The sequence below is a fragment of the Budorcas taxicolor genome, chromosome 3 (genome assembly GCF_023091745.1).
Source record: "Budorcas taxicolor isolate Tak-1 chromosome 3, Takin1.1, whole genome shotgun sequence".
NCBI classification, from domain to species: Eukaryota; Metazoa; Chordata; class Mammalia; order Artiodactyla; family Bovidae; genus Budorcas; species Budorcas taxicolor.
The window spans coordinates 59,620,865-59,637,061 of record NC_068912.1 but is presented as its reverse complement, the minus strand read 5'-3'; the positions used below and the strand labels follow the sequence as shown (position 1 = coordinate 59,637,061).

Here is a 16,197-nt window from a genome sequence, read left to right as displayed (position 1 = left end):
ATTTAAAATGCCCTCACATTCAGTTTATATTGTCAAAAATGACAAGACTTCCTTTTTATGGCTGAATACTATTCTATTTTATATATATATACACCACATTTTATTTTCCAGTGATGGACACTCAGATTGCTTTCATGTCTTGGCTATTGTAAATAGTGATGTAATGAATGTGGGGGAGCTATATCTTTTTGCATCAGTGTTTTTCTTTCTTTTAGTTAGATACCCAGAAGCAAAATTGCTGAATTGTATGGTAGTTCTGTTTTTAATTTTTTTCAGGAACCCCCTACTATTTTCCATACTACAATTCTACCAACAATGCATAAGGGTTCCCTTGTCCACATCTTTGCCAACATTTGTTATCTCTTGTTTTTTTTTTTCAGTAATAGCCATTCTAAAGGGCATAAGATATTTCCTTATTGTTTTGGTTGCATTTCCCTGATGATTAATGGTGTAGAACATCTTTTCATATACCTGTTGGCCATCTGCATATCTTCTTTTGAAAAAATGTCTATTCAAATCCTCTGCCCATTTTTAAATTTGATTGTTTATTAATATTTATTTTTGCTGTGGAGTTATATGTATTCTTTATGTACTTTGGATTTGCAAATATTTTCTCCTGTTCAGTAGGTTGCCTTTTCACTTTGTTGGTTCTGTTTGCTCTGCAGAAGATTTTTAGTCTAATTTAGTCCCACTTGTTTATTTTTGCTTTTGTTGCCACTGTTTTTGGAGTCAGATCCAAAAAGAAAAAATCATCACCAAGACTGATGTCAAAGAGCTTACCACTTATGTTTTCTTCTACAGGCTTTATGGTTTCAGGCCTTACATTCAAATCTTTGATCCATTTTGAATTAATTTTTCTATGTGGTATAAGGTAGTGTTCCAGTTTCATTCTTTTGCACATCGTTCCCTTGTTTTTCCATCACCATTTATTGAAGAGACTATCTTTTCCCCTTTGTATATTCTTGGCTCATTTGTCATTAATTAATTGGCCATATGTGCATTAATACTAACTTTTGAAATAGCCCTCTCTGAGGATTGTTAACTATTAAATATTAAGCTAATTATTAAATTTAAAGAAGTTGTCATTCTTAATGTGAATTAGAAGATTAGGAAGTGAATGATAGAAGTAAGATATTAGGATAAAGTTAGAAATTATTATTGGTATTACTAGAATTTCTATTGGTGTTGCTAGAATTTTTAGGTAGGGCTTCCCTGGTGGCTCAGATGGTACAGAATCTGTCTGCAATACAGGAGACTTGGGTTCAATCCCTGGGTTGGAAAGATCCCGTGGAGAAGGGCATGGCAACCTACTCAAGTATTCTTGCCTGAAGAATTCCACGGACAGAGGAATTCAGGTGGGCTACAGTCCATGTGGTTGCAAAGAGTTGGACACAACTGAGTGACTAACATGCCAAATTTCGAAACTCTGACTTCATTGTAGAATTATTAAAGAGACCTTTCATATAACAAAAGTAACAATAGCTACCATTACTTACCTCATAAAAAAAAATCCAGCAATGTTTATGTGTATAGCAACCCACACATCAGTCAGGCATCTAATTCTAAGGTAATCAGTCACATCTAGGGTTAAATAAATAACTTCACAGAATATTTATTTATTTGCCTGGAAGTCCTGCCAAGTTCCTTAGGGAAGGAGGAAGAGGAAGCTGTTAGAAGTAATTGTGCATCTGATCACTGGCTTCAGCTTTTGTTCATTTACTTGTATTCCTGTCCTTTTGTGTTGTCAAGTAAATAATCATCAGTCCTTAGATGTGTGTTCTTTGAAAGCAAGGAGGAGATTGCAGCCAGCTCCCTAGGTAGTTCCTGGATGTTCGGTTTCATCCACCTTTCCCAGACCCCACAACCATACTGCTTGAGTCTACCTGAACACACTGAGTGAGGGTTCCTGGCACGCTGTTCTTTCCAGGGAACAGCAGTCTGGAACAGGGAGTGATCACAATGTAAGATTCCACTCTACTAAACACATGGGAGAATAAAATAAAGCTCCCAAGGCATGTAAGTGGCTAAATACCAAATACTTCTTAACAGATAGTTAGTTAGAAGTAAAGGAAGAAAGGGAGGGTGGGAAAGAGGGAAGGAGGAAAAAAGAAGGAAGAAGAAAAGAGAAAGAGGGGGGCAGTGGAGAGGAGAGGGGGAAAGTGAGCCACTAATTCAGACATGCAACATGACCTTTCTAATCAGAATCTGATGTCGTAACCCTCCTGTGGATATATTTGGTAGGATAAGTCAGAGTGCTATATGTATGGATTCTTTTTTTTTTTTTTTTTTAGTATTAAGCTTTTTATTTTTTTAATTTTAAAGTCTTTAATTCTTACATGTGTTCCCAAACATGAACCCCCCTCCCACCTCCCTCTCCATAACATCTCTGTGGATTCTTGAATCAGAGAATATGTGGTAGTTGATGGTGATACTTGTAATTGGTAGTTTTATTTTTCTTAATGATGCTAAAATTAATTCCTTAGTATTTTATGGCTGGCTGCTCATTCTGATGTATGATTATCAGTCCACTCGATACCCTAACAAAATACCATAGACTGGATAGCTTAAACATCAGAAACATACTCCTCACAGTTCTGGAGGCTGGGAAGCCCAAGTTCAGGATGCTGGCTGATTCAGTCCTGGAGAAAGCGATCTTCCTGGCTTGTAGGTGGTGCCTTTCTCAGTACGTCCTCAGGTGGACTTTCCTCACTGCATGCGTGCAGATCTTACAAGGCCACCAATCCTGTTGGATTAGGACCCCACCCTCATGACCACATTTAACCTTAATTGCCCTGTTTCCGAAAAGCCCTAGCCCACACTGAGGGTTAGGACTTCAGCATAGGAATTTAGGGGGGCTGCTGCTGCTGCTGCTGCTAAGTCGCTTCAGTCGTGTCTGATTCTGTGCAACCCCACAGACAGCAGCCTACCAGGCTCCCCTGTCCCTGGGATTCTCCAGGCAAGAATACTGGAGTGGGTTACCATTTCCTTCTCCAATGCATGAAAATGAAAGTGAAAGTGAAATCGCTCAGTCGTGTCCGACTCTTAGCACACTGAAGGTTAGGACTTCAGCATAGGAATTTTGGGGGTCAGGGGGACACGATTCAGTCTTAACATATTGTCTTATGGTAAAAGTTTGTTTATGTTTGGTTATTCCCTTAACTTAAATGATAACTTGGGTTAAGGATTGAGTCTGTTCGGTTATACCATTTGTCCATTGTAAATAGCTACCTTAAGGAAATATACATTTCAAAAGAGTAAGATGAGCAAAACTACAGAGTCAGCTAATCATATCATCATATTTTAAGTGTGATAACAACAAGGAGTTCCTATCAAAGTCAGCAGAATTCACAAACATGCATTATATATCTTCTATACATTAGCAGCTCGAAGGGTTGCTGCTTTCTACATATATTCTGGTGTGCTACTGATATTCCTATGAAGGAAAACCGAGTTTGTTAAAGCATTAAAGCCACATTCAGTCCTTTGGAATAGTGACCACTGTGCCTGGCTCAGAGCAGGGAGGGGGAGTTCTGCAGGCCGTCTGTATGCAGTTGTCTTTAATATTATTTACTGGGGTATGAAACATTCCTATGTTTATGTGTAGTGTGAATGTGGGTGTGAATTGTATCTGATAGCAAATAAAATACAAAAATGCATGGAGTCCTCTTGAGAGGAATGTCTTTATTTCCACCAGGTCAGAGGTCTTTATTTGTGCTAGGAAGTTGAGAACAGGTGGGGGAAAAGGCAGATTTGTTTTCAGAAACATGGAGTAGGGTGTTTGGGAGACATTCCTAGCAGAGGAATGCCAAGGACAGAGTGCCGTGTGATTTCAGAGGAGACGCGTGAGCCTGAGGGAAGATGTCTCTTAGGAAAGAAATGATGCAGGAAGACTGACCTCTCTCTTCCTGGGACCTGATCCTGGTGTTGCTCTGGATTCTGGACTCCACACACCTAACACAGCCTGAGTCACACTGCCCTCCTCCCTCCGTCAAGCCATTCCTCTTCTTCCTTAACTGCTCTTTGTAATAAGGCAGGGAACAGGTTAAAACCATTCTTCGTCATGCAGCTGACCTGAGATTTTCCTTTTCACTAGACTGCAAGTTCCCAAGCCTGATTAAGGGCCAGACTCGTCATGAGCAGGTGAAAAGTAATTGATGATGGGAATGAAAGATTGATTGGGTTTATTAGGAAGGAGATATTTAACCAGTATCTATTTTAAATAAGTAGACTTCTAACCCTTAAAACCTGAACAAACAGGGCTTTGAGTAGCATAACCAAAGCTGTGGATATGGGAAGGTCCAGGATGTTGACTGGTTGGATTTCAGTACAAACTTGAAACGGGAAAGAAGCCTAGAAAGTTATGTTTGAATTAAATCCCTGAGTGCCAAGCTAAAGAATTTGGAATATACAGAAGAGCTATTTACTCTTTCAGTACTTTTGTTGCTTGGGTATGTGGCAGTGAAATGCAGTCAACTCTTACGTAGCTGGATATTAAAAAATGAAAAATGTCCTGTCAGGAAACTTTGAATCATCCTTTCTCTTTTTCTGGCTGTCTTTAAGCCAGATACCTACTTGCTAGGATGAAGGGAGAGGGAGAAAAAAAAAAAAATAGAGATAAAATTAAAGCTCATTTGGTTGCTTCATCCTTAGCTATGTCCATAGGCCAAGAGATCAATGTTGATTTATTATGATCAAAATTATATTGCTTTTAGCCAAAGGCTGTTTTAAGATATGACCAAAGAGTAGGTTAATTTAATTTGAAAAGTAAGTTATAAAGATCAAAATAGTACAAAGTTCAAGTGTGTTTCTGAGTGGAAACACAAGTAACATTGAGAATTAGCTTTATAAAAGGAGTAGCGTGATAAATAAATGTCACCATAATATACTAACTAGTAGAAAGTAACTTTTGTTCTGAACTTTAAAGTTGAAATGCAATTAATAAGTATAATGGGGTTTTAAAATCCCATATGGGCTGTATTTATCCAGAGTTTCCTTCTGGTCTTATCAACCTTCAGAATCTATACAAGCATAACTACTGTAAAATATACAGACACTAAATTCCAACAAAGAGTTTCAAATATTTTTCACCTGTTTCCACTAATAAAATTAAAGGGAAATGGACACTTTTGCTGCTAGCACTTTAAATTATCATGTGCCAACATGAAAACATTCACCATAAGGTCCTAATCTGCATGTATCTGCCAAATTTGTTATTTATTGCATTTCTGTCCTCACGGTTATGTCTCTTTAGCTCTCTCTAAAAGTGAGATGATTGTTTAATTAAGGGATAATCAGTTCCCAGTGTGAAGTATTCATGCATGATATAGTTTTTATCCATACATGATGTTCCCAATCATATGCACAGGGATTGAAAGGTGACAGTGTTAAATGGGGACATTGATTTGAATAAGTGACGGGACTGGAGACAAATTCTGCTGTTCTTTTCTTGCTAGTCTTTTTTATAATAAGGCAAAAATGCATATATATATTTTTTCAAAGTCTCCATGCCTGGAAATATATTCATGAACTTATCATCTTTATATTTATATTATATTCTAGGAAATATTTTGCTGTGACAATAATAACAAATACCAAATGATAATGGAACTTTTGTATCTGCCATCTCATTTCATTAGTGAAAAATTAGCAGCCACAAAGGGAGCCACCGTCTGGGAGGTGTTTCAAACAGCACCATTTAAATTCCTCCTGGAGTTTGACATGGACATGTTTGTTATGAGAAAAGATGTGAAGAGAATGGCCCATTTAAAAGGGAACAAAGCATCTCAGTTTGGCCACAAATAACAGTCCTTGAGGAAACATATGGCTTTCCCAGTGGGGAAAGGTGACGCTTAAATCCATCCTCTGAAATGTTCTCATCATTTTATCTGGCCTTGGCACTCTGGTCTCCTGAACCCCCACCATGATGTGGCCTTGGACTACCTCAAGGTTTCTTCTTAATACTGTTGCTGAAACCACTGGACAGGTCCAGCAAAGTCATTTATCTTATTCAACATAAACAACCTCGAAGTGACAATGCGTGCCTGCATGTTTGTGCTTCTGCACACAATTCCCCTCTCAGGGAGGAACTGAGTGTGTGTTTGAAGCAAGTGATGCCTTTCAGAATTGCATTAAAAATTTTCAAGTATCCTAGTCAAGCAGCATTATCCAAGCCCTCCGGTGCATGCATCCTCAGAAGCACCAGTTCATTTCCCCAGTTCTAACACTTAGAGTACACTGTTTACATGTCTGCTTCCTCTTACCAGCGTGCCGGCTCCTTGAAGGGTATGCGTGCCTATCCTCGTAACCTGTCTCTAAGCACAGCACTGAGAGGACAGTAGGCTTTTAGTAAACATTTAGTGTATCAGTAAGTATGGGCTGGAAAATAATCTATGTGGAGACAAACATGTATGGAATTCAATCCTGGTTTTATGTACTATGTGATTTGGGGTGAGTTCTTAACTTTTCTGAGCCTTAGTTTCCTAAAAATCAGGTCACAGTAGCCAGTTTACAAGGAGCTAGAAGGCTGACAGTAGGCAATAAGTGAAAAGCATATTGTAGACTGTAAGTACCCTCTGGTTGTTAGTCCATTAATGTAACAGATCTTCGCTATGGATCAATTGTACACTCCAGTCCAACCAGTGCTGGGTGCTGAAGAGATGCAGAGATGGAGACAGTTCCTCCTTTCAGGATGTGTGTGGTCTAACACTGTGATTTTTATGTTACTTTGTCTATTGAGCTAATCAGCTGTAACTTAGGTGGATCAGACGTTAAATGCATCATTTGACTTCTCTTCCCCCAGATTCTTCTGTGTGGATCCCCTCGCCCTAGGTAGGAGACTTTCCTCATTACTCTTGCTCTTCATGGTACGCTGCGAGCACTTTTGCAAAGCCTTTGTTCTCTGCTGTGATGCTAATACTCAAGAATATTTCAGAGCTGAGGAAATGATGATGTCATATCCCAGCAGAATAAGAATCAGGAAAGGCTCCCATCCTAAAATTACAATGTAGCATACTTTGTATGTATGTATATATATACACATAATATTGGTATGTGTAGATGGAGAAGCTCTATACAGTCAGCAAAAACAAGACTGGGAGCTGACTGTGGCTCAGATCATGAACTCCTTATTGACAAATTCAGACTTAAATTGAAGAAAGTAGGGAAAACCACTAGACCATTCAAATAAGACCTAAATCAAATCCCTTACAGTGATACAGTGGAAATGACAAATAGATTCAAGGCATTAGATCTGAAGAACTATGGACGAAGGTTCATGACATTGTACAGGAGGCAGTGATCAAGACCATCCTCAAGAAAAAGAAATGCAAAAAGGCAGAATGGTTGTCTGAGGAGGCCTTACAAATAGCTGAGAAAGGAAGAGAAGGTAAAGGCAATGGAGAAAAGGAAAGATATACCCATTTGAATGCAGAGTTCCAAAGAATAGCAAGAAGAGGTAAGAAAGCCTTCCTCAGTGATCAATGCAAAGAAATAGAGGAAAACAATAGAATGGGAAAGACTAGAGATCTCTTCAAGAAAATTAGAGATACCAAGGGAACATTTCATGCAAAGGTGAGCACACTAAATGACAAAAATGGTATGGACCTAACAGAAGCAGACGATATTAAGAAGAGGTGGCAAGAATACACAGAAGAACTATACAAAAAAAGTCTTCATGACCCAGATAGCTACGATCGTGTGATCACTCACCTAGAGCCAACATCCTGGAATGCGAAGTCAAGTGGGCCTTAGGAAGCATCACTACAAACAAAGCTAGTGGAGGTGATGGAATTCCAGTTGAGCTCTTTCAAATCCTGAAAGATGATGCTGTGAAAGTGCTGCACTCGATGTGCCAGCAAACCTGGAAAACTCAGCAGTAGCCACAGGACTGGAAAAGGTCAGTTTTCATTCCAGTCCCAAAAAAAGGCAATGCCAAAGAATGCTCAAACTACCACACAATTGAACTCATCTCACACACTAGAAAAGTAATGTTCAAAAATCTCCAAGCCAGGCTTCAACAGTCAGTGAACCGTGAACTTGCAGATATTCAAGCTAGACTTAGAAAAGGCAGAGGAACCAAAGATCAAATTGGCAACCTCTATTGGATCATCGCAAAAGCAATAGAGTTCCAGAAAACCATCTACTTCTGCTTTTATTGACTATGCCAAAGATTTTGATGTGTGGATGACAAAAAACTGTGGATAATTCTTTAAGAAATGGGAATATCAGACCACCTGACCTGCTTCCTGAGGAATCTGTATGCAGGTCAAGAAGCAATAGCTAGAACTGGATATGGAACAACAGACTGGTTCCAAATTGGGAAAGGAGTACATCAAGGCTGTATATTGTCACCCTGCTTATTTAACTTATATGCAGAGTACATCATTTGAAATTCCAGGCTAGATGAAGCACAAGCTGGAATCAAGATTGCTGGGAGAAATATCAATAACCTCAGATACGCAGATGACACCACCCTTCTGGCAGAAAGCGAAGAAGAACTAAAGGGCCTCTTGATGAAAGTGAAAGAGGACAGTGAAAAAGTTGGCTTAAAACTCAACATTCAGAAAACCAAGATCATGGCATCTGGTCCCAACATTTCGTGCCAAATAGGTGGGGAAACAATGGAAACAGTAACAGACTATTCTCTTGGGCTCCAAAATCACTGCAGATGGTGATTGCAGCCATGAAATTAAAAGACATTTACTCCTTGGAAAAAAAAAACTATGACCTACCTAGACAGCATATTAAAAAGCAGAGACATTACTTAACCGACAAAGGTCCATCTAGTCAAAGCTGTGGTTTTTCACTAGTCATGTATGGATATGAGAGTTGGACTATAAAGAAAGCTGAGCTCCAAAGGATGGATGCTTTTGAACTGTGGTGTTGGAGAAGACTCTTGAGAATCCCTTGGACTGCAAGGAGATCCACCAGTCAGTCTTAAAGGAAATCAGTCCTGAATATTCTTTGGAAGGACTGATGCTGAAACTGAAACTCCAGTACTTTGGCCACCTGATGCGAAGAACTGACTCATTGGAAAAGATGCTGGGAAAGATTGAAGGCAGGAGGGGAAGGAGACGCCAGAGAATGAGACGATTGGATGGCATCACCAAAGTGATGGACATGAGTTTGAGTAGGGTCCGGGAGTTGGTGATGGACAGGGAAGCCTGTCATGCTGTAGTCCATGGGGTCGCAAAGAGTGGGACATGACTCAGTGACAGAACTGAACTGATATTGTGTTATCACAATTTTATAGCTCTTCTTAATGAAGAAAGGCAGCTAATTGAAGTCAACCACAGGGATAGTGAATTCAGATGTTTTCTGGGGCACTTAAAAGTGTATCAGATGAGTCACTGTGCTCACTGCTAGAAGTGAGCTGATTAGAAAACCTAAAAAATGTTTTAGAACAATGAACTCCTTTCCAAACATTTTTTTCAAGCCTAACTTAAGCAAGAGAGGGAAGGTAAATGGTATCTAGATAAGAGTCCTCAGTGTCAGCTCATGACTGCTTATGCTGATAGGATGATGGAAAATCCCAGCATGGTATTTTTTTTTTAAGCCCATTTAGCTTTCATTTGAAAATACATGTTAACACCCTAACATGTTAAGAATGTTAGGATGAAAAATAGGTTTTCCCCATGTGTTTTGCCTAAATGGTAGGAAAGCGTGGGGGTGGGGTGGGGAATCAGGGTGAAGTGAGGGACATGTGGCATGTGTGAGTGACCAAGTACATGAGTGTGTGTACACAAGGGCAGTACTGACAGATTTACAATCTCTATGCCCAAAAGGGACCGTAGCTCTAATTAGTAAGCATTGACTCTTTTTAAATTAAGTGTTGTGTTAATAAGTAATTGATCACACGTGCCATTGATTACAGAGAAGACAATAGCACCCGACTCCAGTACTCTTGCCTGGAAAATCCCATGGACGGAGGAGCCTGGTGGGCTGCAGTCCATGGGGTCGCTAAGAGCCAGACACAATTGAGCGACTTCACTTTCACTTTTCTCTTTCATGCATTGGAGAAGGAAATGGCAACCCACTCCAGTGTTCTTGCCTGGAGAATCCCAGGGACCGGGGAGCCTGGTGGGCTGCCGTCTATGGGATGGCACAGAGTCGGCCACAACTAAAGTGACTTAGCAGCAGTAGCAGCAGCCATTGATTAGTGACTCCTTTTTCTTTAGGAGAGAAGTTTGTTTTTTTTTTAATTACTTTTTACTGGAGTATGGTTGCTTTACAATGTGTTAATTTCTACTGTACAGCAAAATGAATCAGCCATACATGTACATGTATCCCCTTTTTTGGATTCCCTTCCCATTTAGATCACCGCAGAGCACTAAGTAACATCTGATGAGCTACACAGTAGGTTCTCATTAGTGATCTACTTTATACATAGTATCAGTAGTGTATACATGTCAGTCTTGATCTCCCAAATCATCCCACGCCCCACTTACAGCCTTGGTGTCCATACCTTTGTTTTATATGTGTCTCTATTTCTGCTTTGCAAATAAGATCATTACACCATGTATCTAGATTTTTTTAATCAAATATTTTAAGTTCCTACTATGAGCAAGACATTATTCTGAGGGTGAGGCAGAGGTACAGCTCAACCCTTGACTTCTAGATATTCAAAGACTTTCAGAAATGCACAAACTCTGGGCAATTTTATTTCCATTGAAAGTAATATGAATCTTTTCAACTTGCACTGAATGTTGAATGTTTCCAAGCTTAGTTCTTGGACCCAGTTCTCTCCTTGTCCCCTCCCAAGGTTTCAAATGCCATCTGAACACTTCTGGCCCCCCACTGGGTACCTCTAGCCCACTCGTCTGCTTTGGGCTCCAGACCCATATTCCGCATTAAATCTCAACTTGGATGTAGATGGTACCCCACACTCAGTGTGTCCAGCTAAACCGGGGGTGTGGTCTAAGTGAAGTTACCACCATCCATCCAGTTACAGGACACTTTCATCTCCTTAGTTCTCATGTCTAGTCCACCACTGGGCTTCTCAGGTGGTGCTCGTGGTAAAGAACCCGCCTGCCAATGCAGGCGACATAACAGACGGGTTCCATCCTTAGGCTGGGCAGATCCCCTGGAGGAGGGCATGGCAGCTCACTCCAGTATTCTCTCCTAGAGAATCCCATGGACACAGGAGCCTGGAGGGCTACTATTCATACGGCTGCAAAGAGTGGGACACGACTGAAGCAACTGAGCATGCACACACTTTGTTGTTGTTCACTTGCTCATCATGTCTGACTCTGTGATCTCATGGACTGCAGCATGGCAGGCTTCCCTGTCCTTCACCATCTCTCAGAGTCTGCTCAACTCATGTCTGTTGAGTCGATGGTTCATCCAACCATCTTGTCCTCTGTCATCCCCTTCTTCTCCTGCCTTCTCTCTTTCCCAGCAACAGGGTCTTTTCCAGTGAGTCAGCTTTTCAGATCAGGTGGTCAAAGTATTGGATGCTTCAGCTTCAACATCAGTCCTTCCAATGAACACCCAGGACTGATCTCCTATAGGATGGACTGATTTGATCTCCTTGCTGTCCAAGGAACTCTCAAGAGGCTTCTCCAACACCACAGTTTGAAGGTATCAGTTCTTCAGCTCTCGGCCTTCTTTATGGTCCAACACTCACATCCATATTTGACTACTGGAAAACCCATAGCTTTGACTAGACAGACCTTTGTAGAGAAAGTAATATGTCTGCTTTTTAACACGTTGTCTAGGTTTGTCATAATTTTTCTTCCAAGGAGCGAGCATCTTTTAATTTCATGGCTGTAGTCACCATCTGCAATAATTTTGGAGCCCAAGAAAAGAAAGTTTGTCACTGTTTCCATCGTTTGCCCATCTTTTGCCATGAAGTAACAGGACCAGATGCCATGATCTTGGTTTCTTGAATGCTGAATTTTAAGCCAGCTTTTTCACTCTCCTCTTTTACCTTCATCTAGAGGTTCTTTAGTTCCTCTTTGCTTTTTGCCACAAGGGTTATATCATCTACATATCTGAGGTTATTGATATTTCTCCCAGCAATCTTGATTCCAGCTTGTGCTTCATCCAGCCCAGCATTTCACATGATGTACTCTGCATATAAGTTAAATAAGCAGGGTGACAATATACAGCCTTGATGTACTCCTCTCCCAATTTGAAAACAGTTGATTGTTCCATATCCAGTTCTAGCTATTGCTTCTTGACCTGCATACAGGTTCCACAGGAGACAGGTAAGGTAGTATGGTATTCCCATCTCTTTTAGGGTTTTCCAGTTTGTTGTGATACACACAGTCAAAGGATTTAAATCGTCAGTGAAGGAAAAGTAGATGTTTTCTAGAGCTCTCTTGCTTTTTCTGTGATCCAACGGATGTTGGCAATTTGATCTCTGGTTCCTTTGCCTTTTCTAAGTCCAGCTTGAACATCTGGAAGTTCTATGAAGCAGAAGTGAATGTTTTCTGGAATTCTCTTGATTTTTCTATAATCCAATGGATGTTGGCAATTTGATCTCTGGTTCCTCTGCCTTTTCTAAATCCAGCTTGGACATCTGGAAGTTCTTAGTTCATGTACTGTTGAAGCCTATGGGATTTTGAGCATGTCCTTGCTAGCATGTGAAATGAGTACAATTGTGTAGTAGTTTGAACATTCTTTGCCTTGCCTTTCTTTGGTATTGGAATGTAAACTGACCTTTTCCAGTCCTGTGGCCCCTGCTGAGTTTTCCAAATTTGCTGGGATTTTGAGTGTAGTACCTTAACAGCTCATCTTTCAGGATTTGAAATAGCACAGCTGGAATTCCATCACCTCTTCTAGCTCTGTTCCTAGTGATGCTTCCTAAGGCACACTTGACTTTGCACTACAGGATGTATGGCTCTAGGTGAGTAATCACACCACTGTAGTTATCCGGGTCATTAAAAATTCTTTTTTGTGTAGTTCTTCTGTGTATTCTTGCCACCTCTTCTTAATATTGTCTGCTTCTGTTAGGTCCATACCGTTTCTGTCCTTTATTGTGCCAATCTTTGCATGAAATGTTCCCTTGCTATTTCTAATTATCTTGAAGAAATCTCTCGTCTTTCCCATTCAATTGTTTTCCTCTATTTCTTTGCATTGTTAACTGAAGAAGGCCTTCTTATCTCTCCTTGCCTTTCCCTGGAACTCTGCACTCATTGTATATATCTCTCCCGTTCTCCCTTGCTTTTTGCTTCTCCTTTTCTCAGCTATTTGTAAGACCTCCTCAGACAACCATTTTGCCTCTTTGCATTTCTTTTTCTTGGGGATGGTTTTGATCTCTGCTTCCTGTACAGTGTCATGAACCTCTGTCCATAGTTCTTGAGGCTCTCTGTCTATCAGATCTAATCCCTTGAATCTACGCATGCACTAGTCCGCCACTAGCTCTTGCTGATTCTGTTGGTTAAATGCTTTTTAAATCCACATGTTTCTCTCCTTTTCTACCACAGTCGCAGTCACCATGAGCTCTTGCTTGGTCCTGTCTTCTCCTCTGGCTCCTCTCCAATACTCTTTTTTCTAGAAATGTGAGTCAGATCAGGTCAGGCCCATTACCTCAGACCACTTAACAAATCCCATTGCTCCTAGACAAAAATTCAGAATCCTCAGTGTGGCATCCACAACCAGCATGGCTCTCTGTATGCATTCCTCTCAGAGAGCCTGAAATCATCTTTACCTGACTTCTTTATATGGTTAACTTCCTGGCTGCTCTCTAGACCTTACCTGAGAAGAAGCTTCCACAAGAAAGCTACTCGTCAGCCCTCCCACTGCCGTAGTACAGGGTACCCATCCTTGGCTACACTGCCTGGCTGTGCATTCAGTTGTGTGATTGTGAGTCAGTGTCTACTCCTCCTGTGCTGTGTGCTCACAAAGGAAGGACTATTCTGTTTTACTCACCAAATGTATTTCCAGTTGGAGGACTAGGAGGGGGCTTGGTCCTGAAGGACCTCCTGAGCCAGGTGAAGCTATTTGGAATTTATCCAAAGGGCAATGGGAAGCCTTTGAAAGTTTGGAAGCAGGGAACAATGTGATAGGATGTACACCCTAGAAGAATCACCGTGGACACAGCATAGCGAAATCCAAACAAGTACTCTTGCAACACGGAAATAAGCAGAGACACAGGAACTGCAGCTCCACTCTTTCTCTATTCCACCTTTCCTCCTCTCCTCTCTAAATCCAGGGAGGATACCCAGATACCCTCTCAAACAAATGCTTGATCAGTGTCTAGTTACCTGAACATTGAGTGAATTCCTAACAACTTGGTTGATGCAAGGAAGGATAAAGTGAGAACTGGTCCAGACCCAAATGTACATCTTCAGCCCGCATCTCCCACTTTAGTAGAAAGTCTAGAGACTGTCTAATCAGCAGAGTATAATACAATGTGGAAAGTGCTCTGATAGGAGTTAGAATGGAGGTCTGGAACTCAGAGGCGGTTCTAACTAATACACTTCCAGGTGGAGCAGAAAATGCCTCACAGGGACTGTGGCATTTGATCCAGTAGGAAGGATAGGATTTTTTCAGAGACAGCTGAGGGGGCCTTCAGTGGCTGGAACAGCACGTAAAGGGCATAGCTGTTGGGGAATGGCTTTAGCCCTGGATGGGGATGGGGTGGGGAAAGTGGTGATGTGTTGGGGCCTTATTGTAAAAGGTCTGGTATTCTTAGTTCAGGAGTGTGAATATCACATGTGGGCTGCCAGAAGTCACTGGGCCACTCCAAATATCTCTAAATTAAAAAACAGTACATGAGGGAATACCTTATATTAAAGGTTTATAGAGAAAGCAGTGACTGGGCCAGTGACAGCAATGATCTTCTGAACCCAAGAAACATAAGAATGATTCTGGTCCTGAAGCATGTACTGTGGGGTCTGGGCCCCCGGTTGCAGTGAGCTGACCCAGGCCTGCCCCCAGGAGACCAGGTGGGGACCTGGCCACACACGGTCGTGAGCACGCTCTGCCCTGATAGCCATCCTGATTGGTATTTTATTTTGCAGTTCCATGGAGAACGGGAGGCCACCGGATCCTGCAGACTGGGCCGTGATGGATGTCGTCAATTACTTCCGAATGGCAGGATTTGAGGAGCAAGCTAGTGCATTTCAGGAACAGGTAACTCAGTCTAGAGAAATACACAATGAACATGATTGCCTCCCTTCCCCACAACAAGCAGAAGGGATTGAGAAGGAAAGGCATAGAGAGTGGTAAGGGATCAGTGAGGCTCCAGGTCACCCCAGCCCGGGAAACCGGGAGGGTGGGGAAGGGAAGTACTGAAGTGACAAGCTAATGATTCCTTCCTGCAAGAGGAAAACCCAAGCGCTGAGACAGAGACATGGGCACAGCTGTGGAGAGGAGGGCCAAGTCTCATCTACATCTGCATCTTCTGAAAGACTGCCCAGCCCTATCTTCAACACAAGCATACTAGAAAGCAAAACATAGAAAAAAGAGGAAAAGCTGGGGCGAATCTGGCAGAGAGACACGCTCCTGTCTGCTGCTGGCCTCTGCGCCACCTGAGCTGTTAATTAAGCCTCCTCCAATTTGCTTGCTGGGTGCTGAGCAAAGTTGAATGGAAAGAGCACTGGGTTTGGACTTCAATCCTGGTTCTTGTAATTCTGTGTGATCCCAGGCAAGTTGTTATGACTCTCTGAGTCATGTTTTCACATCTGTAATGTGAGGCTCTCCGTGCCTAGCTTGGTAGGGTGGTATTGTGAGAATTAAAGAGCAGTGATAAAGGCACGGTGCCTAGGGTAGGTGCTGGCCCAACTTTGATGCCCCCCAAATGTGAATTCCCTCACTCAGATCCAGTGTTGGTACTGGAGAGATGGAGAGAAGAGCAGGGGATCCCTCCCAATTGGGTGATTCCTGATTCCATTTTCCAGGCTGGGCCAGCACTGTAGGGATGGTTCTCAAAGGGCTTTGACCATGAGGAAGCAAATCAGGGTACATGTGATCCACACCAGACCAGCTCTGCAGGAAAACCCAGAGTTCCCATTTCCCTGTCAATGAAGTCTGCAGTCTTCTAAGCATTAAGTTCCCTTTTCTAATTTTGTAATGTAATTGAGAGAATTATAAACTGAGCAATGCATTTTGCTGCTTCTTGCACATCCCCTTAGCCATTTCTTTCTCTCTCAAGCTAGGTTTGGATAAGTGCAGTTATCTAATATCATGTTTTCTAATGAGATATATATCTTGTATTCCAATATACCTAATATCGTATATAGAAAAGTGTAC

The 16,197-nt window shown here is 41.5% G+C and overlaps 1 protein-coding gene across 2 annotated transcripts in view; it reads left to right on the top strand.

Annotated features, from left to right (window-relative positions):
• The window catches only part of SAMD13 (sterile alpha motif domain containing 13), a 48,985-nt gene that overhangs the window by 17,445 nt on the left and 15,343 nt on the right, over window positions 1-16,197 (top strand). For both annotated transcript variants that reach the window (XM_052637903.1, XM_052637904.1), the window contains exon 3: window positions 14,967-15,078. In XM_052637903.1, coding sequence (XP_052493863.1) covers window positions 14,967-15,078 — 112 coding nt within the window. The remainder of the gene's footprint in view (window positions 1-14,966; window positions 15,079-16,197) is intronic.